A 23553-nucleotide genomic window follows, 5' to 3' on the forward strand; every position below is an offset into this window, starting at 1 on the left:
TGAATAAAAATATCACACTCTAAAAGGTAATATTGATATAAGTAAATTGAATTATTCCCACCCTTTGGTACCACTGTCTTACTCGTATATGTCTGTCTATATGATCAAGCAAAGTAAAGCTCTTTAATTGTATTTATGATGCCTCCTCCCCTGCCAAGGTGTTTCCTTTCTTGTTTCGGAGGCCTGCCCTGTTTGGAATAGACCTGGTTGCAGGTTTGAACTTTGGCAGGAGCCCGTTGCTGCCCAGGCAGCCAGAACGGCCCTGATGAGCTGAGCTGTGAAGAAATCTGAATTTCCTGAGACTGTTGGTATTTCTCTTCTGAAAATATCACTGGGGATGTAGGGGGTCCATGGAAAAAGCAGAAGGGGACGGTGGGAGAAAGTTTGTTCTGATGAGTTTTAAGAAGAATTGAAAGGGTTATGGTGAGGGAGGGGACTTGAAAGGTGACACGGAATACCTGTTGAAGGCCTGAATTGTGCTAAGGGATCCCAAGTGATTCTGATTAGGCAGCAACAAGTCCTTAGCTTTCTTGGAAACTAGCAGGCCTTTTATTGTTGGTGATTGGCTTAATTTTGATCACTGTGTTTAACATTTGAACTGCAGACTAGAATTTAGGGTAGGTTTCTTCAGAAACTCATGAGGGCCTTGGAGTAGTGGGATACAAGCGAAATTTTAAAAAGGTGATTCTAAAACGGCGATTCTGAGAAGGATCAAGGTCTTCAGGATATTAAGGTAGGCAAAATTCTCAAAAGCAAGCAAGAGTGAGACCTGTTTTCCTTTTGGTTATCAAAGAACATCTGAGTTATTGAGTATCTAATTCATTTTTCCCCGTGCCTAACATAGTAGATCAAGGATATGAATGTGGAGATGTATAAAGTATCCAAGAGAGTTCTTCAGAAATGGAAAAGTTTCTGGGAACATCTGTGCTGGTGATAGTTTTGGGATTTTGGAGACACTAGGGAAAAGACAGACATCTCTACGGGGTCCAGAAAGGCCGAGAAGTTCAAAAGTCATAGGAATCAGATAGACATTGGATCTTCTAAAAGATTTAAGTACCTGGGAGTTATACTACTAACTAAAATAAATTACATAAAGTACAGGACTTGATTAGACTTCACAGAAGAGGCATTCTCCTGTCTGGTAATCCACCGAGAGCTCTGCTGTATATTATTTGTCTTATATCAGACATCACCACTCTTTCCAAGGAACCTTAAGGATTCTCTTGCAAATGTATACTGTTCTGTAACATCGGTTGCCAAGAGTAAAAAATATACAGGAGGTCCAAATTCTAGGTTTCTTGATGCTGGATAAAGAGAACAGTGGCTTGGCTCATTTTGAATAAGGTAACTGTTTTGCCTCCATTGTGCACAATTGAGTGGACTTAGGATTGACTACTATGGAGATTGAGATGAATGATACTACCTTGAGCTAGCTAAAGGTTTGGGGGTGCTGGGACCCTACACAAGGCCATGATGAAAGGAGTTATTTAAGGGAAAAAGTTAGGAAATGCTGACTATAAGTCAGCAAGTTCTAGAAATTCCTGGACCCCGTGTTGGCTTGGTGAGTCCCACTTTGTTCCTATAGATAGATGAATGCTCCTGCCAAACGCTTTCCCATGCACAGTTAAACATGTAACATACAGTTTTGGAGATCTGTCTGCCTCTTCAAGGGTACTAGAGGGTATGTGACCTAATTAATATAATGTGCACTTTTTTCGTCTGTTAAAGGTCTGTTTCCTAGGTGTGCTACAGGATAGCTTAGATTAATTATAGAATAGAGGCATTCATATCATCTAGTCCATTGTTTTTAAACTGATGGGAGAATTGAGGCCCAGAGAGCCGGTGACTACTCAGGGTTACGCTGCTAAGGGCAAAGCTGGTTCCCAAATCCAGATTTTCTGGCCCATTCCAGTGCTCACTTAACTCCTTTAGTTCAAACTCATCATCATCATCATCGCCATCACAACGACCATATTGTATTTAATGTGTGCCAGGCATTGTCCTGGGCGTTATACGTCTGTCATCTTAATTAATCCTCTTGCCAATTCAGTGAAGCTTTTCAGCACCATATTTTATGGATGAACAAACTGAGGCTTGATGACTTGCCTGAGGAAACACAGCTAGTTAAGTGCTGGAGCTAAGATTTCAGTCCAGTTCTGTCTGATTCCAAAGCCTGTGTTCTTTTCTTCTTTTTCTGATGAAATAATTATATAAACGGTGTGAAGAATAATACTACAAATGCCCATCACCCAGCTTAAGAAATAAAACATTACCAGTAATTTAAAGCCCCCTCCCATTGCATTTCCCTCTCTTTTCCTCAAAAGTAGCCAAGCACAGAATTTCAGATCTGTGCCCTTAACCACTAAGTAAGCCGTACAGCTCCATTTATTAAGTGCATTTGCTAGGCACTAGGGATTGAACAGTGAACAAGAAAGATACGTTCCCTGTGCTTCCGGAGTTTCCTGTGGGTGACAGTGAAATACTTGTTCCTTAGTCTTTCTGGAGATGCTCAGTAGCTGGTAGGAAATGTCAGGTTTTCGCCAAGGACTCATAGGAAGTCCTTTAGGTGAGCATTGGTGATATTCCGGAAGGCTGCGAGGTATTACTACACAGAAACAGTACGGTCTTAAGAGCGCACGTCTTAACTGATTGCTCATTTGTTTCCTCCTAGAGACCAAGGTATGGGCTTCTTTTATTAGCTTTTTGATTTCCTGCTGTGTTTCCAGACTTCTGGGAGAAGTAGATATTCCCTCCTTCTGCCCTTTCCTGTCCCACTTCACATCTTTAAATAGAGCGATTGAACATAGCACTTGATCCATACGTCTTCTGTGGCCGTTTTATCTGTCTTGTTTAACACATTTTCCATATTATCCCCACATACTACGTAAGACTCACCTTTGTACTTAGAGGACAATCAGGTAAGTATCAGATGAACTAATGGCAGTAGTCTGGAAGGAAGATGGGTCATTTAGAAGCATAAGTTAATACTCGCTGTATATTCTCGTAGTGTTTTTCCTAGTTTGGTCCAGGTAGGGGGCAAATGTGTTCACTCTCTTTGATAGAAGGGCTATTACAGTATTTCTCAGTTTTTTGAGCTATCGCTTCTTTTTATAAATGTAAAACTCTTATGCCCTCTGCACTCTGACAACTTTCGGGTACTAACTGGGTGTCCTACCATTCAGTTCAATTCTGACACTCACTGTCCTGAGCTAGCATAAGATCCCACAAGTGAAAGGGCAAGATCCCCACAAGATTACCTTTACTTTATTTAGACACAGCTGCAGGAGTGTCCCCAGACTGCCCACATTTCTTCTCGGCTGACTACAAATTCAGGGCTTCCCACACTCCCCTTTGGTTTGATAATTCACTAGAATCCCTCACAGAACTCAGGACCGTTCTCTGCTTACGATTACACAAGTGAACAGCCAGATGAAGTCCACAAGGCAAGGTCTGAAAAGGTCCTGAGCTCAGGAGCTTTTGTTCTGTGGAGTCAGGGTGTACCCGCTTCCTGCCATATCCGTGTGTGTGCTCCCAACCAGGAAGCTGCCCTGAGCTCCGATGGCCAGAGTGTTTATATGGGACTTCATTATGTGGGCACGACTGATGAAATCATCGGCCACGTGACTGAACTCAATCTCTGGCACCACCACCCCCACACACACCCAAGGTTTTGGGGTCGGGCTGAAAGTTCTTACCCTATAATCACATGGTTGGGTTTTCTGGCAATCACCCTCCATCCTGAAGCTATCTAGGCACTTCCCTCCGTCTAATGAGTCAGGGTATGAGGATAAATTCAAGTATGGTTGAAAGAGACAGGAACAAAAGATACTTCTGTCACTGAGGAAATTCCAAGGGATTTTGAAGCTCTGTGTTAGGAACTGGGAATAAAGACCAGATGTATTCTTTATTATTAATATATCACACCCTCCTTTAATATTTGAAATTTCAACATTATTATTTACTAAAATCAAAATGAACAAAGTAATTTTAGAATTTTTTTTTTAATTGCCTCAGCAGTTACCCACTGAGCTCTTCAATTGCTTACGTAAGAAAAGCTTTGAATAGGAGAGTTCCTGAATCTCCAAGAGATGAGACTAATTTCCCAAATGGCAGTGCTGAAGCTATAGCAGCAATATAGGTGTGCTTGGGCAAGGTGAAATCAAGTCAGATAGTTCATCCAGTCTGATTGATGTGCTAGAAGTGTTTCTCCCATTCATGTAAAATTAGAAAATTTGGTTCATTATCAAGTGCTTCCAAATATTTGGTTACTGTATTTAGACTCATACATGTTCAATACCTTATATATTCATAAGAGTTTGATATAAATTATGTGGCACAGGAGTAGTTGAAAGAAGGAAAGGGAGGTCTAGGGTAGCTCTGGGGTATCTTTAGGGATGAGGTAGAATTTGAGCTGTTTTTGAGAGGTGGTTAATATTTGGAGAAGTAGAGGGGAGAGAGAGAGTAGTATTTTAGATGCAGAAAACCACGTGGGAGCAGGATTCATCACGGCTAGTTTGTACTTAGAGCAGAATGGCCTTATGAGAGTGTATGTGGGGACTACATGTATCTGGGAAAAGAAATTAAATAGATGAGCTGGGTTAAATTATGTATGACTGTTAAAGGCCAGTAGAATAGTTTCACCTTGATGTGGCAGATAATTGAGAGTCAAGGAAGGCTTTTGATCAAGTGAGTTAGAATATGAAAAGAATGTGTAAGAAAGATGGACTGTCATTTGTCCTTTTGGTAGATTAATGAGGGATTGGAGAAGGAGGTGAAAAATTGGGAACGGGGAGGTGTTTCAGGAAAAGTACCATAATTAGGGGAAAGTGGGGAACAGAGAGGAAGGAATGAATATTAAAAACTTCAAAGGAAAATTTGACAGAATTTGGATGCTGAGTGCAGAGGAAGGTTGAATCAAAAATGGCTACAGTTTTTGAATTTTTGCTTTTTATCCTGATGAGTAGAAAGAGTGTTCTTAATTGGTGAAATTTTATAAGTCCCTTGGAATACCATCTCCATGAAAGTTAAAAAGTAGGGAAGACCTTGACCAGCATCTGGAATTAGTGCCTGGCATATGGAAGTGCTCAAGAAATATTTGTTGAAGGGATGAAAGAATGCATTGAACATGTCATTTAGGTAAATTTCAGTTGCCATTTGTAAATTTAGAACATGCCATTTTTTACTACCACAAATGACTTTTAAAATAGTACTTGTTGACCTTTTTCAGTAGCAAAAATTATGTTTATTGTAGAAAATTGGGAAACTGTAGAAAAGCACAGAGAAGGAAGTTACAATTACATTTACCTCCTTTTATGTAAGGAATCACTGTTGGTATCTGTCCTTCCAGGTTTGTTTTCTATGCAAATACATATTTCTTTATAAAATGGGATCATATTGAACATGCTGATTTATACCTGGATAAATATTTTAAAAAGTAAAATGGGGCAGCCGGTTAGCTCAGTTGGTTAGAGCGCGGTGCTCATAACACCAAGGTTTCTGGTTCGATTTCCACATGGGCCACTGTGAGCTGCACCCTCCACAACTAGATTGAAACAACTACTTGACTTGGAGGTGATGGGTCCTGGAAAAACACTGTTCCCCAATATCCCCCAATAAAAAAAAATGGAACAATTTGAGCCTCCAAATAGTGACAGTAACAGATCATAACCCGTAGAGTAATTTATGAGACCGTGCTAATATGAATCAGAAGGGAAGTTTTTCCTTACAGTAGAATGCAAAGTAATGCAGAAGGATTGATAGAGAGAGAAAATTTCAGGCAAGAATCATGAATGGCTACTAAAACCAGTAGGCAAAATTTGATGAGAAACAGGATATTTATTTACCTAGTCTCAAGGTATCTACTCATAAGATACATATTAATTACAAAGGGAAAAACTGTAACTTTACAGTGGAGGAACCTGGCAGACACCACCTCCTCCAAGTGGTGACAGCTAACATCACAGTAATGGGACAGATTGACATCATCTCCCTTCTGCTATGAAGCGCCGAGAAGGATTCAGTATCACTTCTGGGGTATTCCTGCCAAAATGCAAAACCTGAAACTAATCATGAGATAACATCATATGAACCCAATTGAAAGATATTCTACAAATTAAATGGCTTGTATTCTTAAAAAATGTTAAGGTCATGAAAGGTAGAAAAGATTGAGAAACTCTTCCAGATTAAAAGAGACTAAAGAGACATGACAACCAAATGCAACATTTGATCCTGGGTAGGAAAAAAAGATTTTTCTTTTCTATAAAGGATAATAGTGGGACAAATGGGGAGATGTGATAAGGGCTGTAGATTAGATAGTAATATCGTATTGGCATTACTTTTCTGATCTTGACGATGCACTGTGATTATGTAAGAGAATGATCTTGTTTTTAGGAAACACACTAAGGTGCTTAAGGGGAAGAGGCCATCATGTCTGCAGCCTACTCTCAAATGGTTTGAAAAAATTTAAAAATATATATGTAGAGAGAGAATGATAATGCAAATACGGTTAAATGTTTACATATGTGGAATTTGGTTAAAGGATATGAGTAGACATGACTCCTTTGGACTATTTTTGCAGTTTTTCTGTAAGTCTGAAATTTTCTCAAAATAAGTATTAAAAAAATTGATCCAGTCCCTGATGAATCAGTGACTATTTTGATTCACTTGTGTAGTATTTGTGTATGCCGTGCTTGTTGATTTTAGGGGTCCCCACTCGTTTTCTGTATTAACTTGTGTTAGTATTTTTTGAAGTCTGGCATAAGAAAGACAAAGACCACTGGCTTAGCCATTAGGAGATGGCGTATTCTTTAGGTGTGCAGCTGATCTTTTCGTGAGACCTTGAGAAAATCCCTGTCTCGGAGTCCAGGTTCTTCGTCTGTAAAGTTCTAGAGGGAGCTGTATCAGCTGACACCGGTGACTGGGCTCTAGTCGTGGTTCTGTGGTGATGGCTCCGGATTCACTGCCATGGCTGGAACTCAGTGAAATGTTTGTCTTACTGTTGGCCACTTGAAAAAGGCTCAAGCCTTCTCACACAAGTCAGTTGAAAAGAACGGTGGAAATCAGAGCTAGACGACACCTGGTAAATTATCTAATCTGCCCTTCCACCAGCGGGACTCACTTGTTCCCAACACACCCCCCAAGTTGTTTTGAACCCTACACTCCTTTCCAGCCATTCATTATTTTTCCACAGATTTGACTTGTGTTTTTAGTTCACCCTTTCTTTTAGTCATTTAAAAAAGGAGTGTGACTTTTCTTAACTTCAAAAAATTTCAGTTCTTTTATGTTTAGACTTTACTTTTGGAAACTAGTTTGCTATGATGGCAGAGATTAATAGGCAGGTGGACTGTTTTCCTCTAGAGTCACCAGAGGATTTAGTTGAAAAGCAGTTCAGTGTCTAACAGCAGTAATTATATGATCAGAAAGTGATGGTAATGGAAGTCAAATTTCAAAGTGAAAATGAAGACTTAAGTTTGTATGTTAGAAAAATTGCTAAGTTTGAAAATGTAACAGGAAAGTGTCTTTGCTCTTAAAAACCCTTTCATTATGATTCCTAAAAAAGGAACAATGTAAGGCTGTATAGAGATAGGCACTCTGATCTCCTATTGGTAAGGATGTAAAATTAGTTTATTCTTTTTTGGAGGTAATTTAACAATATCTGTTAAAAACAATAAAGATCATGCAAGCTAACTTGAGTTCCACTTCTAGGAATTTGTCTTGTAGAAATACTCATTGTAGCATTGTTTATAAAAGGGAAACTTGAACAGCTTTCATTATTAGGAGATTACATTAACTATGATATTATACATGAATTCTTATACAACTATCAAAAATAAGGTGGGGGCTTTTAAATATTAATATAAAATGGATTTATTATTACTATTTTTTATAATTGTGATAAAATTTTCAAAACATAATATTTAACATTTTCACCATTTGTAAATGTACAATTCAGGGCATTAAATACATTCACATGTTATATAATATTCACCACTTTCTATATCTAAAACTTTTTCATCATCCCCAACAAAATTTCTATATCCATTAAAAACTAACTTTCCCTTCCCCCTTCCCAGGACATTTATATATATTGACATGAAATACTGCCCAAATGCATAATTATACATACATAAAAGAAAATACATAAAGGAAAATTGCAAAATAGTATGACTGCTATGATAGTAAATTATTATAAGTGTGGGAAAAATCGGGGGAGACTGTCTATATTAAATTTAGGGGTATATTGTGGGACAACTTTACTTTTATATCATAAATTTTGGTAATATTTTGTTTTACACAATATATGTAACTTCTAAGCAGAAGAAAAAGAGACACGCTTTAAATATTGTACTAAAACTTGGCAATTTGGATGCCTCTGATTTTAGCTAACAAATAACATACTTTTCTGTGGTTGCGAATTTGAGCTTATGTAGAACCTGAACACTTTATTAAAGTAATGATTTTTCTTTTCACAGCTAGAGTTGGGAAGACATCACTGATTATGTCTCTGGTCAGTGAAGAATTCCCAGAGGAGGTAAACATTTTGATTTCTTTCCTATTTTTAAGATGTTTTAAATTTATCAAAATTGAGTTAAGATGAAATAAATTCTGTCCTTTTTTGTATGTTTCCTTTCTGAAGTTGTGACTTTTAAAAAGGCTCATATTTGTTCATACAAAACATCCCTGAAATATAGTGCAGGAGAAAAAATCACACTAGATCTGAGTTCACCTCAGTCCTTTGCATGTCCTACTTTTGACCTTGCCTAGGCCATTTGTCATCTCAGTGCCTTTTTTGTCTCACCTGGAAACTGGGAGCTAAACGGGATATTAGAGATCATCTAATCTGTGTAATCCTTTTTATTTTTTCTGTGTAATCCTTTCTTAAAAATAAAACGTTATCCATAAGCCCCAAACATAAAAACAGATGAGTATTCCTTTAGTTGAAGTTAGGGTGAAAGGTTTGGACTCCCCTGCGCCCCACCCCCACCCCACCCCCGCCACCTTCCACCTGACACTCCCCAGTCTTTGAGGCATTAGAACCACTAGGATTCTGACACGTATTTGAAAACCTTTAATATTATCTACCTCCATCATTTTACAAATGGAGAAACTAACTCATTCTACCTTTGCCTACCTCAGAGGATTGTTGTGGGTCTCAAATGAGATAAGCTTAATAATGGTAGGGTGCCCCCAAAAGTAAGATGGCTTTACTATTGCTGGCAATATATTTATTTACATTTTGGAAGTTCTAGTATGAGGAATTACTGGCCAAGGCTTTATGTAAAGTGAGAATATTGTTATAGGGTCAGCATCAATGCAAATGGGATGAAAATTATTTCTTTTTATTCTCTTTCTTCACATAGTAGGAGTTATTAGTGCCACAGTTTGCATTTACCCTTATTTGACTCTTGTTTCGGTAGGACTAGCTGTATAATTTCATTATTCAGACAGGAATTTGATGTACGTGTATGATTTAATAGTGTTTTCAGTAGTGGCCATATGACCATTAATTGTTTCTTTTGCCTTTTTTTTTTCACCTCTTCAATAAGATAGTTAAGTAAGTACTTAATTTGTGAAATGAAGTACATTTTCATGTGTGGTTTATGGAATCAGCAACATTAATTATGGTCACTCAGGGTATAATACCTCAAAGTTTTCTACGATAGTTTACCTTAGTTTAGAATTGTAATTTTAGCATGGTCCTCGTGGGTGTGAATAGGGGTTTTTAATTGATTAGTAAATCATCCAGTCTTTCTAAAAATGGAATCATTAAGCATAAGGCTTATGTAGCCAATGTTGTTCTCTAGAAGAAATGAATTTCGATAATTTATTGTTTTATTTAAGGGTTGTTTTAGATTAACATACTTGCTCATTTGTACAGTAGCTGAAGCCTTCAATAAAATAGAATGGAAACCACACACTTTAAAAATTTAATGTTTGAAACACCCAATGGATGTAAGTACTGTTTTAGGCTATGTCAGATCTGAAGTATCCTTGATGTGTCCTGTGCCCACACAGCTGGAAATGTGCATTTTTAAAAAGTGGTCTGTCATAGAGCGTTAGTATATATTTGCATCTGTAGTAAAGCACAAAAATAAGCATTTGAAAGTAATGACAAATACCTGTAAGGATAGGTATGGGTAAAGGGGCTAATATAGAGAGAAATTTGCATCATCTATTCACAAGTTTGATCGATAATATCCAAAGGTCTTTTTTTTCCTGTGTTTGTTTTCAAATGAAGGTTCCTCCCCGGGCAGAAGAAATCACCATTCCAGCTGATGTCACCCCTGAAAGAGTTCCAACACACATTGTAGATTACTCAGGTAACGGAATGACCTATTGTAGATGAAACTGTAGGGTTAATTTAATAGTTCTCAAGAAAGGTACTTACTGAGCTGTAAAAAAATGTTCAAAAAGGGGTGATCCTTTTTCTCTAGCAGTAAATGATCATTTACTATTCTCATATCTCCCTGCCAACCCCCACCCCACACCTACCTAAAGACTCCATCTTGCAGTGCTCTGTCCCTAATGTACTAAGTTGGGTTCCATAATAATGAAAAGAAAGGAGAGATGGCAAATGACAAGTAGATAAATCATTACCCTCCTTGAATTGGCATGCTTGTAGAGAGAAGTTCTGGGTTCATTTTGTTATCAGGCATGCTCTGATGATTTAAAAAGAGTTCTGAATTTGAGAATTTGTTGAGTTCTAAATTTGTTCTTTAATTTTTCAGCCTTTGACCCAAATAAAATAATAGTTTAAACAGTTGTCAACTTGCTTACATTATATGACAATAGAAGCCCATCTGTATTGGTTTTAATAATTTAAAATTTTTCTACACATTACTAAACTTTTTAATCATTAAATTATTTTGTTTTATACTGGGACTTTTTTATTAAAGGGTCAGTTGTAACAGATGTACCACTCTGATGGGAGATGGTGATAATGGGGGAAGCTGTCTGGGGGCAGGAGGCATATGGGAAATCTCTGTACTTTCCACTTTGTTTTTCTGTGAACCTAAAACTGCTCTAAACAAAATTTATTTTTAAAAATGGGTGTAACTGCATTGGTAATACTTTGTTTTACTAAGCTGGTATCCCATATAGCCTAAAAAAGAAATATTGCAACTGTGATATTGCAACTGTGTAGTCTGATACATGTGACTATTTGAACACTTGTAATGTGACTAGTCTAAATTGAAATGTGCTTTAAGTGTAAAATATAAGTGAATTTAGAAGACTTACTATGAAAAATTAATGTGTGAATTAGCTCATTAATAATTTTTCTATTGAGTACATATTAAAATTTTAATATTTTTTATATTTGGAGCCAAATAAAGTAATTTTACCTGTTTCTTTTTACTTTTCTTAAGGTGACTACTAGAAAATTAAAAATTACCTATATGGCTTGCATTAGATTTCTACTGTACAGCACTATACTGGAACCTAAGGGGGGTTGGATGCTTTCTTTCTGCTATAGTCAGTTTCATAACTAGCTTTATTTACTAGAATCATTTTTAAATATATGTAGCCATATAATTAGATTCACTTCAGTATTAGAATTGAAGCCTTAACCCATTGATTGCTCAACATATGAAAAGATATTAAAATTATGGCCAATTATTTAGCATACTATAAAAATGCAGTTGAACTCATTTATGATATTAGTTTGTATGTCAGAAATAGCAGGCATTTTGGGGAGAAACATTAAAGATGATCTAAATTAATATGTTAGTAATAAATACCGTGTTTTCCCGAAAATAAGACCTAGCTGGATAATCAGCTCTAATGCGTCTGAGCAAAAATTAATATAAGACCCGGTCTTATTTTACTATAATGTAAGACCAGGTCTTATATAAGATATAAGATATAATATAATATAATAGCAGGTCTTATATTAATTTTTGTTCCAAAAGACACATTAGAGCTGATTGTCCGGCTAGGTCTTATTTTCGGGGAAACAGGGTAGCTTTGCTCTTCATTTGTGTGCTTCTTCATCCTAGCTATATCCTGTGTATCTCCTACACCTTGAGGTTATAGGCACATCCACCCATTAAGACCAGTTCTAGCCAGAGATATATGCTAGAGAAGGAATTCTTGACTCTTCATTCTCATGCTCTAGTTTTGCTTCTGGAGCCTCATATCTGCTATCTAGATCTTAAGCTTGTATTGCCCAGATTCTCACGTGGCCTTTTGACCCTGTTTGGATAGATTCTTTGTTTGGACTCTTCAGTGTCCAGTCTTCTTGCTTGAGTTTCTGATCTCTTTTGCCTGACCCCTCTCATCTCTGGGTCAGATGCCGGCCTAGATTTATACCACAATGCCTTCTGCTCTTCTGTGCCTGAGTTCTCCTCTTGTCAACTTGTCTTTGAGTGCCAGCCAGCTTCCTTATCATGGTTCCACTCTTTCCTTCCCTTGGCTTTCTCTTGTCTTTGCCACCTAGTCTGGCACCATGGCATGAGGCATGAGGGGTGTTTGGAGGGCCATTAGATGGGTGTCACATAGATTTTAGCTTGACCATTATTTTTTATGAACACGTGTAAAATATGAAACTGTTTTACTTTGTCATTTGTAGAAGCAGAACAAAGTGATGAACAACTTCATCAAGAAATATCACAGGTGAGTTTAAAAAAAAAGTTGTAGGTTTTTTTTGTGGGGAGAAAGTGATGATTCTATGAGTCTGCCTTTTTCGTTCTCTCACTTACCTAGAGGGCCTTTTGAGTTCTTTGTTTTTATTGCTGACTTTGAGTATGTATTTTTTGCTGTAAATCCTTAGGACTGTTTTCCTCTTAGAGGCATGCTAAGTTTTTATTGTTATTATTATTACTTAAAAATACTGTTAACTTATTCGTTTTTCTTGTAGGCTAATGTCATCTGCATAGTTTATGCTGTCAACAACAAGCATTCTATTGATAAGGTATGAATGCGTTGACTTTTTTTCACTACATTTAGTTAAGTTTCAATGGGGGCGCTTTCAAAATTGAGTCTCAGTCTAGAGTTTTAGGTCAAAGATCCTCACCATGACTTAGCTCTTGTTAATTTTTAATTTAGGTGACAAGTCGATGGATTCCTCTCATAAATGAAAGAACAGACAAAGACAGCAGGTATTTTTTTTTTTGCTCTCAAACTTTGCATGTTGAAAAATTTCAAACTTACAGAAAAGTCGCAAGAAACAGTACAGTGAGCATTGGTACCCCTTCCCTGATTCACCAGTTGTTAGCATTTTGCCACATTTGCTTTATCTCTAGGTCTGTCTCTGTTTATACACCTCTTTTGGGAAGAGTTATGTAATGCAGCTCGTATATTTGAGAGCAAAGCAGAAAATAGAGCTCTGATACTCTTAAGGATGTACAATTTCAGACATTAAATATTTTGATAATCCATCTTCCATGTCTCTTTCTCCAACTGCTGCTTGAAAAGTCTCAGCTTTAGAATCCCTCTTCCCCTGTATTGTACGTGCCCTCTCTCTTGAGATGCAGTCTCCCTGGTCACTGATTGCTCCCAGTGCAGTGTATGTAGGAGCACAGGACTTGGAGGAAAGTGAATGACCTGTGAAATCCGCTTCGGCCGCTTAGGAGCCTTTAGGGCATTGACCTCACTGAACCTGCTTCCTCAACTGTAAGGGGAGATGAGGATAATACCTGTCTTGACTTCATGTGGTTCTTTTAAGAATCCAATGAAATAATGCATGTGCAAGTGCTTTGTAAGTTCTCTGACTAACTCTAGGGATCTTCATTTAGGAATTTATACAGGGAAATTTCTTCAAAATTCTTTGGGAGATACATATATGACAGGGAAAAAGCAAGAGAACACCAGTTCTGTATTTTTCTGAGCAGAACTACTCAGGTAGTTCTGGGTATAAATGCTTTGAGTTTTAAGTCAAAGTGGAAACAAAACATTTTTCTTGCGTAGTGTATAATTGACCGTGTTATTTATGAAGCATTTGAACCTTTTTTAATGTTAGGAAAGCAGACTAATATCTATGTCTTGTACACTACATCTGGTCTTTACTTAATTTTTTAGATTTCTATTTTTGGTTGGGCATTTCTGTGCTGTGCAACCTAAAGATCTGGTTCTGAACAGGTGAACGTGGTCACGTATTTATGGAGGGAGACTGTGATCGTGATGGTATTGTATATGTTGTGCCTTGCAGCTCTTATGGCTCCTCTTTTGCATGGCTTTAAATTTCATGGTGACTTTCTGTCAAGGTTGAAAGGAGAGCTCCACTGTCCAATACAGTAGCCTCCAGTCAGTTGTGGCAATTTAACTTTAAAGTAAGTGAAATGAAATAAAACTAAAAACCCAGTTCCTAGAACACACTTAGCCACATTGCAAGTGCTCAGTAGCTGCTTGTGGCCAGCGGTTCCAGTAATGGACAGTACACATAAAGAATATTCCATCATCACAGGAGGGTGTATGAGACAGGGCTGCTTTGGAGGCTCCCACACCTGTATGCCCCTGGCACCTGCTCTCCTTGCTGATTACTTGAGCTGTTTCCAGGAGGGACTCTTCAGAGAAATCAGATTTGCCAGGATCCGTCAAGCTTGGACCACTGACATTTTCAAATCTGGCTTTGCTATGACAGTTTCCTAAAATGCTGTGGCTAGTTTCGTGGCCCTTTTCGTACCATCTGAAAATGGCTTTTAACATTTGAAGATCTAATTGAGCTTCCTCAGGTATAGTTACATTTTTCCCCTCTCTGAATCATAAGCGTACTTATTTTTCTTGGGGTTGACTTGTCCCAAGATGGTCTGTTTCTTACTGTTAATATATGGACTTTACACTTTCCAATACCTTCCTCTCTAAGTTTATATTTGTTACACATATATTCTTCTTAGGACTTCCTTGGACCATTGTTACAATGGTGTGTTTTTTCCCCCATTAAAGTACAGTTGGCATACAGTATTAAATTTGTTTTCGGGTGTACAACATTTTGATTCAAAATTTAGATACCTTATAATGGGATCACCATGCTAAGTCAGTAACTATCTGTCACTGTGCAGAGTTATTACAGTATTATTGACTGTATTCCCTATGCTGTACACTATATCTCTGTGGATTATTTATTTTATAACAGGCAGTCTGTACCTCTTATTCGCCTTCATCTTTTTCACCCACCCACCCGTTACAGGGGTTCTTAATTAGGGTACCCATCACTTGTCACCTGAGGTTCTATAAAAACATATAGATGCCTTTGCCCCACCCCTAGAGTGTTAGAATTAGTAGAATTGGAGATGTGTAGTTTTTTAAAGCTCCTTAAATTATTCTGAGCACACCTTTGGTTGCAAACCACTACATGTTTTGAAACCCTCCTGGCTCTGTTAGGAATCTATGTAGGGGTTATATAGCAGGCCAGTCCTTTTATGCATAACCACACTGAGGGAGTCAATAGATGCTTGCAAATATTCCTATTGCAAGCTGGAGTTCCATCAAGATGACTGGCTTTCCCTCCGAATTCTCTTGCAGGGTGCACAAATAACAGTTCTCCACTAGGCTAGTTCTCCTTGATACCCTCAATTTAGATTTCTGATAGGCCTGTCAGATTTAATTTGTCTGAAACAAAATCCTGATTCCTTGCCTGCCTGCCCCTCCCCCCTCGCCCCCAAAGTCTCTCAATCTTTGCTGTCTAAGGAGATCTACTAATTTTGTCCAGCCAAAACCCTTTTTTTTCTGCCTTTTTCTCAACTTCCATATCTAATCTACCAGGTGCTGCTATATCTCAAATCTGAATACTTCTCCATCCTCACTGCCCTAATCCAAGCCACACTTAAAAAAACGTTTTATTATTGAAAAAATCAAACATATGTAAAAGTAGAGAGAATAGTATAATAAATGTCTCTGTATCTATCATTCAGCTTCACCAATTATCAACTCATGGCCAGTCTTGTTTCATTTGTTACCCTTTCCATTGGGATCATTTTGAACAAATCGAGACAAAATATCGTGCTGTAAATATTTTAATATGTATCTATAAACGATAACAAATGACTACATTTTAAAATGTCCATCAGATCATGTCATTCCCCCACTTATCACCCTTCAGTAGCTTCCCATTTTATACTTGTAATAAAACACACACTCCTTGCTGCAGCTATACGTCCTTACGTGTCTGGTCTTTGCTTCTCTCTCCACCCCCATTTCATACCTCTTCCCCAACTCTGGCATTTTTCTGTTCTTTGGACTCATCAGGATGGTTTTTCAATTTGGGGGCCTTTGCACATGCTGTCCCTTCTTCCCGGCCAGCTCTTCCCTGGCTCTTCACATGGCAGATTCCATTTCATCCTTCACTCCTTGACTCAAGTGCCACCTTGTCAGAGAGATTTTTCCCTGATTACCATATATAATTAGTTCCCTTTCATTACTCTATCCCATATCCTTCCTTCATAGCACTTACAGAATTGGAAATTGTCTTGTTTATTAGCTTATTGTCCATCTTCTGATTTTCACACCCAGAATGGACAAGGACTTTTGTCGGCCTTGTGTCCTTAATGCCTGGAATAATACCTGGCGTATTATAGGTACTCAATAAATATTTGTTGAATATGCTCTCTAGGGAGCTTGAGCTGACTACAACTAGAACTAGAGGGTTCATATTGGGGAGATTAAGTGAAGCTTATTAGTTAGAATGGGTTATGATGTCCATTAAAATATAAATCTAATGTCTTTTGCCTTCCTTATTACTATGATGTGCCCTGTTTATTTCAGGCTGCCCTTGATATTGGTTGGGAACAAATCTGATCTGGTGGAATATAGTAGTATGGAGACCATCCTTCCTATTATGAACCAGTACACAGAAATAGAGACCTGTGTGGAGGTATGCCTTATTCGATTTTGAAATATACTGTTGGTAAATTTTCACTAAATTGAGGTTTGGAATAGGACGGGGGGATATGTGGGATGGTAGAGATTTCCTATTGTTTGTGAAGTCATATAAACCAAAGAAAACAGAGGACTTGGAGTTGGCCTTTGAGCTTTTTGTAGACAATCATATTTTGATATCCACTAAGAAAAATGCATTTTTCAGTTTCTTCAACGATATTAATAGTTTAAAAATTGTTTTGAGCTCATAATTACTTTCAGAGTGTAATATTTTAAACTTTTTTTTTTCAGTGTTCAGCAAAAAACCTTAAGAACATATCAGAGCTCTTTTATTATGCACAGAAAGCTGTTCTTCATCCTACAGGGCCCCTGTACTGCCCAGAGGAGAAAGAGGTAACTGCCTCCCCACCCCCAACCCCACCCCCTACCTGTGTTAGTAGGGCCTGGAATGAGTAGGTAGTAACTCTAGTATGGTAGTGATTTTTAGTAACTCTTAAGTATTCTTGTAAACTGCTAGATTTTCAATTCATTGCTCATTAAACTTGCATTTTCTAGGTACTTTTCTTCAAAACATTCACATTCAATACTCAGAAAAGTATTCCAGATCAAATACCATTTTAGGAAATGCCATTAAAACAAACAGAAGAATTGGCAAGAATAACAACAAAAAGTCCAAAGACTTAGCTAATTGTTTACTTGCTTTGCTCCTATAAACAAACTTAAAAACACCCACGAAAACTTGTGTAGTTATTTGACATGAGTACAACATGTAATACAACTTGATCACTCCCTTTTGTTTCATTGCTAAGAAACACAGTAATTCCTTAATGACTATCTAAAATTTAATGATATTTTGCCATTGACTTATAAAATTAATTTTTTAATTGAGACATAACTCACCATAAAATTCACCTTTTTAAAGCGTACACTTCAGTGGTTTTTTAGTATAGTCACACGGTTGTGTGTCCATCACCACTGTCGAATTCTAGAACAATTTCTCACCCCCAAAAGAAATCCTGTGCCCATTAGTGGTTACTCCCATTCCTTCTTTTCCCCAGCCCTTGGCAACCACTAATCTATTTTCTGTCTGTATAAATTTGCCCATTACGAACATTTCATATAAATAGAATCGTATAGTATGTGGTCTTTGTGTTTGGCTTCTTTCACATAGCATAATAATGTTTTCAGGGTACATCCATATTGTAGCATGTATCAATATTTCATTTCTTTTTATGACTAAATAATACTTTACTGTATGAATATATACAGTATATGGATAAACATTTTGTTTATCCATTCGTCGCTTGATAGACTTTTGGGTTTTCACTTTTTGACTATTGTGAACAGAACTGCTCTGAACATGAACACAAGTTTGAACATCTGTTTTCAATTCCCTTTTGAGTGTATATTTAGGAGTGGAATTGCCAGATGACATGGTAATTCTATGTTTAACTTACTGAGGAACCACTAAACTGTACCAGAATTCTAATTTCTCCACATCTTTGCCAGCACTTGTGATTCCCCACCCCCCTTTTTTTTGTTTGTTTTTTTGGTTTCGTACAGCCATCCTAGTGGATGTGAGTGTTAACCTCATTGCTGTTCTGATTTGCATTCCCCTGATGGCTAATGATATTGCCCATCTTTTTATGTAGCTATTGGCCAATTGTATATCTTATTTGGAGAACTGTTTATTTAAGTATTTTGCCTATTTCTTGAGTTATTTGTCTTTTTATTGTTGAGTTTTTAAGAAATAAAAAGTTGCAGATTTTTTTCAGGAAAAGTTTACAGGACAGGTAGGTGGTTGGCCGACTTTGACCTGTGGGTCAAATGTGGCCTTCCATCTGTTTTTGAATATTTTATGAATTAAGAATACATTTTACATTATTAAGTGATTGAAAAACAATCAAAAGGAGTAATATTGTGTGATATTGGAAAATTATATGACATTCAGATTTCATCATTCATTAATAAAGTTTTACTGCAACACAGTCATGCTCATTTCTTTATGTTTGTATTTGACTGCTTTCGTGCTACGAAGGCAGTTGAATAATTGCATCGGAGCTTGTATGTAGTACTCTCGTCACTTCTCGGTGCTGAAGTGCACAGCTGAAGTGCTGAGTGCTGATTGGTGCACTGGTAATTGTACTGACTCAGTTATTACTTGACAGCATTTCAAGTACCATGTACATCAACTGTACTGTGACATTTTGTTTCATTATCAGTGCTTTATGTATCATGTCAAAACAAGAAAAAAAAGTTGATTTTTAGTTGGCAAAGCAGATGTGTTTTCTTACTTGAAATTATAGTTCCAGCATTGTTTTTTTGGAACTCGATGCAAGTGCAAAGGAAATTTCCATATTTCATTATCCCTTGGACTGTGCAGTTGAGGAGCTTCTGACTAACCTTCAATTGGAACTGATTAATCTGCAGTGTAATGACATGCTGACAGCTGAAAATCAAGAAAATAATCTAATATAACTTTATAAATGCCTTCCAAGCAGTGAATATGCCCAATTAAAATTATGTTTATGGATATGTATCAGTATTGGCAATATATATCTGTGCAAAGAGACTTTTTCAAAGATGAAATATGTAAGATCTCATTACAGATCAGCATTAACATTTGCAATCAATTTGTATGATAGGGAACATTGACTTTGAACCCCAATTAATCAAAATGTTAACCCTAAGAAGATTTCCATTCTTCTCAGTAGTAGATCTATACAGCAAATTTATACTCAGTTACTGTTAAAATTTGAATTTCATCAATAAAAACCTTGTTGAAATTTGATTCTCTCTTGCTGTGTAAGTACCTAGATGACATCCTTGATTTTGCCTGTTGGTTCCCAAAGCCTAAAATATTTGCTATGTGGCCCTTTACAGAAAAAGTGCTGGCCTCTGGTACAAGTAATCTGAGTTATCCCTTAATCTGACCCTGATTTACTTTTCCTTAATCCTGGTTTATGTTCCTTAATTGGAATGCTTCTTTCTAATTTACTTTTACTCTTAATCCAGTATTTCCCAAATTTGCCTCATAATAGTCACTGACTATTTGTTAAAAACACAGATTGCATTCTGATTCAGCCAGGTGCTACATTTTATGATCAAGGAAATTTGGGAAACAGTCTCATATCATAGCAATTTGCTTCTGAGGCCTTAGCCTAGCAGTACATTTCAATCCTTTGTATTTATTCTCAGTTCTTTAATTGCTGTTTTTCCCTTAGTCTGTTATTCTGCTAATCTGCTAATCACCCCCCATCTCCCTGCCCCCATCCCATAAGTAAAACATCTACTACCACCATCTGTTATTCCTTTCTTTGGTGTACCTGCCTGAAGTAAAATCTGCAACTTTTAGAGACTATACCTTTTGCACAAGAACAAGCTTTGAGTCTAAATTTATACCAGAAACTTTTATTTAGACAACAATAATAACCTCTTAACACAGATTTAAGGTGGAATCATCAAAAAGATCATATTAGGGCTGGCCCGGTGGCTCAGGTAGTTAGAGCTCCATGCTCCTAACTCCGAAGGCTGCCGGTTCAATTCCCACATGGGCCAGTGGGCTCTCAACCACAAGGTTGCCAGTTCAATTCCTCGAGTCGCGCAAGGGAGGTGGGCAGTGCCCTCTGCAACTAGTAACGGCAACTGGACCTGGCGCTGAGCTGCGCCCTTCACAACTAACACTGAAAGGACAACAACTTGAAGTTGAACAGCACCCTCCACAACTAAGATTGAAAGGACAACAACTTGACTTGGAAAAAAGTCCTGGAAGTACACACTGTTCCCCAATAAAGTCCTGTTCCCCTTCCCCAATAAAATCTTTAAAAAAAAAAAAAAAAAAAATCATATTAAAAATTAAAGCCTGAATGTGTTTCCAGTGTTGATGAACTCTGTGTGACCCATGGAATCCTTTGCTTACCGAATAATGAAAAAGATGTGACTTTTGTGTAATAATGTTCATTGTATGAGGGTTTAGATTACTCATGGAAAAATGAGTTTATTACTGTAAAAAAATTTTTTGCACCTTTAATAAGGTATGATTTTTAATACTTTTTAAAAGAGGTCTTTTTCTGATGTTATATTTTAAGGTAGTTAATAGTTAAATATCACATTGAGCCAATACGTTAGAGCACTTTAGCTCCTGTGATGCATTTCAAGCTTTAATGAAAAATGCATCGCTGTTTATTTTTCTTCAAATTACTTTCTTAATGTAGATTTTTATAATGTGAGGAAAAACCACTTGCACAAGATAAAAAGTTATTTTTAGATTCTATTCTTTACATCCTAATTTTTTGCTACTTTTTGAAACATTTAGGTTAGTATATAACAGATTTTTCAAAGGGTAAATAAAATGTAACAATGTAATCTTTATTAATCTTGAATATCTAGTATTAGGATCACATGTATAGAAGCAATATCTTACCATTCTTTATTTTTTGAAACATTCATGATTGTAGATAGTATAAGTTGTAGTCCATTTATAACTCTATTATAAAGAAAGCCCCTTCCAATGATATCTAAATGTTTGACTTTCTCTGTTCTTTCTAATCTCTTTATATCTTAGGTTTTATCTTTTAGTCACTATATCAAATTGCTTTCCTAGAGACCCCATTTAAAACAACAAAAAAAGAAGGGATTGTATGTTATGTTTGGGGGAAAAACTGTTGCTTATTTTTAGAAAAATTCATTTTCTGCATTAGAGTTTGATAGCCTGGTCAAAACTCATCATTACAATTTGCTCTAGATAGCCATATCACTGAAGTTAATAAGTATACTTTTCTTCTCTTTGCCATCTAATTCCTGATTCAGATGTGTTCATAAGAGATCTACTTCCAATTTACAGAGTGTTCAGAGATCTTCTTGCAAGTGTTATTTTCTCAAAATTGTTGACAGTGATTATTCTGTAGCAATTATACAGATTAGAAGCTTGTGGGTCTTATTTTAAATAGTCAAATATTTGTTCTACCCATTATAAATCCTAAAACAAATATTAAGGAAGTTGTCAAAATATATTTCCAGCAGCATTACTTATAAAAGTTTTAGAGTCACAAAAGGCATTTTTCAAATGTAAGTAATTCTTATCTGATGATAGGAACTTAATGAAAGGCTTTTACACTTACTAGCCAGTGCAGTTTTGCCACCTTTTTGTGAATAAGCACGTTTTATATCCCAGCTGTGGTGCACGTGCGCTCCCGGTCCCATTCTGCTACCAGAAGGTTGATGGTCAAATATCAGCAGTTGATCATACTGCAGTAAAACTGAAATTTTTAAAAGAAGTTGGGAAGGAAAGCCCTTAGTTTTATAAATCCACTGGAATTCTTTATGGAATGAGGGAGGGCATAAGTAAACATTTCTTTATATGACTGGAAGAATGAGTCTTTTCTAAAGATGAACTTCTCTTTTGCCTATCTTTGGATGATTTGTGGTCATGAGGGGAGAGTTTGACCGTTCCAAATAGCAGTCCTCATTTATTTAAAAAGATTTGAGTGTAAAAGTAAATGGCTTTGCTCTAGTTCATTTTTCACGTTGCTTGTATTTGATGTTACGTATTTTTCAGTGAGAACAATCAGAATTGTTCTTAGCCTTCCTTATGAAAATCATATTAAAAAATTCCAACTATTTAAATTAAAACAATTGTTTCTTTCCTCAATGATTACAGATGAAACCAGCCTGTATAAAAGCCCTTACACGTATATTTAAAATATCCGATCAAGATAATGATGGTACCCTCAACGATGCTGAACTCAACTTCTTCCAGGTAGCCCTCTTCTTTTTCAGACATTTGCATATCTTGGTGGGATTTTTTTTTTTTTTTTTGCTGAGAAAAACTATAAGAATTAATTATCTTAAACAGTGATATGTTCATGAATGTAGCTCTTGCCATTATGTGTTACATGCTTTTCTCCCAGGTGACTCTGTACCCTTTTTCACATCAACTGTATTTACTAATTTATTTTGTTTCAGGTTTTCTTTTTTTACACACACTTTTTATCCAGAGAGGGAGACACGAAACTACTTGGACTGTGCTTCGGCGATTTGGTTATGATGATGATCTGGATTTGACACCTGAATATTTATTCCCTTTGTACGTACCTTTTGGCTTTCTAGTTGATTTCACTTGCCAAGTATTTTAAAATTTTGTTTGGCACATAGGTAGGCTTTGGGGTAATCAGGAATAATTTAGATTTATAGAGAGGTTTATAGCAGGGTTTCTCAACCCTCGGCACTATTGACATTTTGAACTGGATAATTCTTTGTTGTGGAGTCTGTCCCAAGCAGTATCTGATGTTTAGCACATCCTTAGATGCCAGGAATACTTCCTCCCCCAGTTGTGACAACCAAAAAGGTCTAGCGTCTCTAGAAATTGCCATATGTTCCCTCAGGAGCTAAATCATCCCCAGTTGAAACTCACTGATTTATGTAGCATGGTTCAAACTTTTCCTTTTCCTCTTGTGGAGAATACAAGTTTTTGTGTGTTTTTTTATTCATTTTACTTGAGAAAGGAGATAAAAGATGCTAAACAAACTTGTTTTGGGAGTGAAGATATGAGAAATATATTGGTTAGCATTTCTCTTCTCTTTTCATTAGTCCTTCTCCTCCGTAAGGTATATAGCCTGTTCTTAGCTCGGGATAAAATAAGTATTTTTCCTCAAAAACCTATCTATTTGTGGTTATTTTGTAAGTCTTGTTTGTTACCCTGAAACAGAAGACTGCCTTACTTTAGGACGCCTCTCCTGTAAC

At 36.8% G+C, this 23553-nt stretch overlaps 1 protein-coding gene across 7 annotated transcripts in view; it reads left to right on the forward strand.

Moving 5' to 3' along the window:
* RHOT1 (ras homolog family member T1) overlaps positions 1-23553 on the forward strand; it is a 52308-nt gene that overhangs the window by 6319 nt on the left and 22436 nt on the right. For 4 of the 7 annotated variants that reach the window (XM_074320703.1, XM_074320706.1, XM_074320705.1 and 1 more), the window contains exons 2-10: positions 8472-8530; positions 10238-10319; positions 12569-12612; positions 12857-12910; positions 13045-13097; positions 16699-16807; positions 17104-17205; positions 22472-22570; positions 22667-22897. In XM_074320703.1, coding sequence (XP_074176804.1) covers positions 8472-8530; positions 10238-10319; positions 12569-12612; positions 12857-12910; positions 13045-13097; positions 16699-16807; positions 17104-17205; positions 22472-22570; positions 22667-22669 — 605 coding nt within the window. In that variant the 3' untranslated portion in view covers positions 22670-22897. Of the gene's footprint in view, positions 1-8471; positions 8531-10237; positions 10320-12568; positions 12613-12856; positions 12911-13044; positions 13098-16698; positions 16808-17103; positions 17206-22471; positions 22583-22666; positions 22898-23553 lie in introns of all 7 variants that reach the window. The other 3 variants (XM_074320707.1, XM_074320708.1, XM_074320710.1) reach the window with 1 other exon arrangement.

This window comes from Rhinolophus sinicus, linkage group LG15, assembly GCF_036562045.2.
Source record: "Rhinolophus sinicus isolate RSC01 linkage group LG15, ASM3656204v1, whole genome shotgun sequence".
NCBI classification, from domain to species: Eukaryota; Metazoa; Chordata; class Mammalia; order Chiroptera; family Rhinolophidae; genus Rhinolophus; species Rhinolophus sinicus.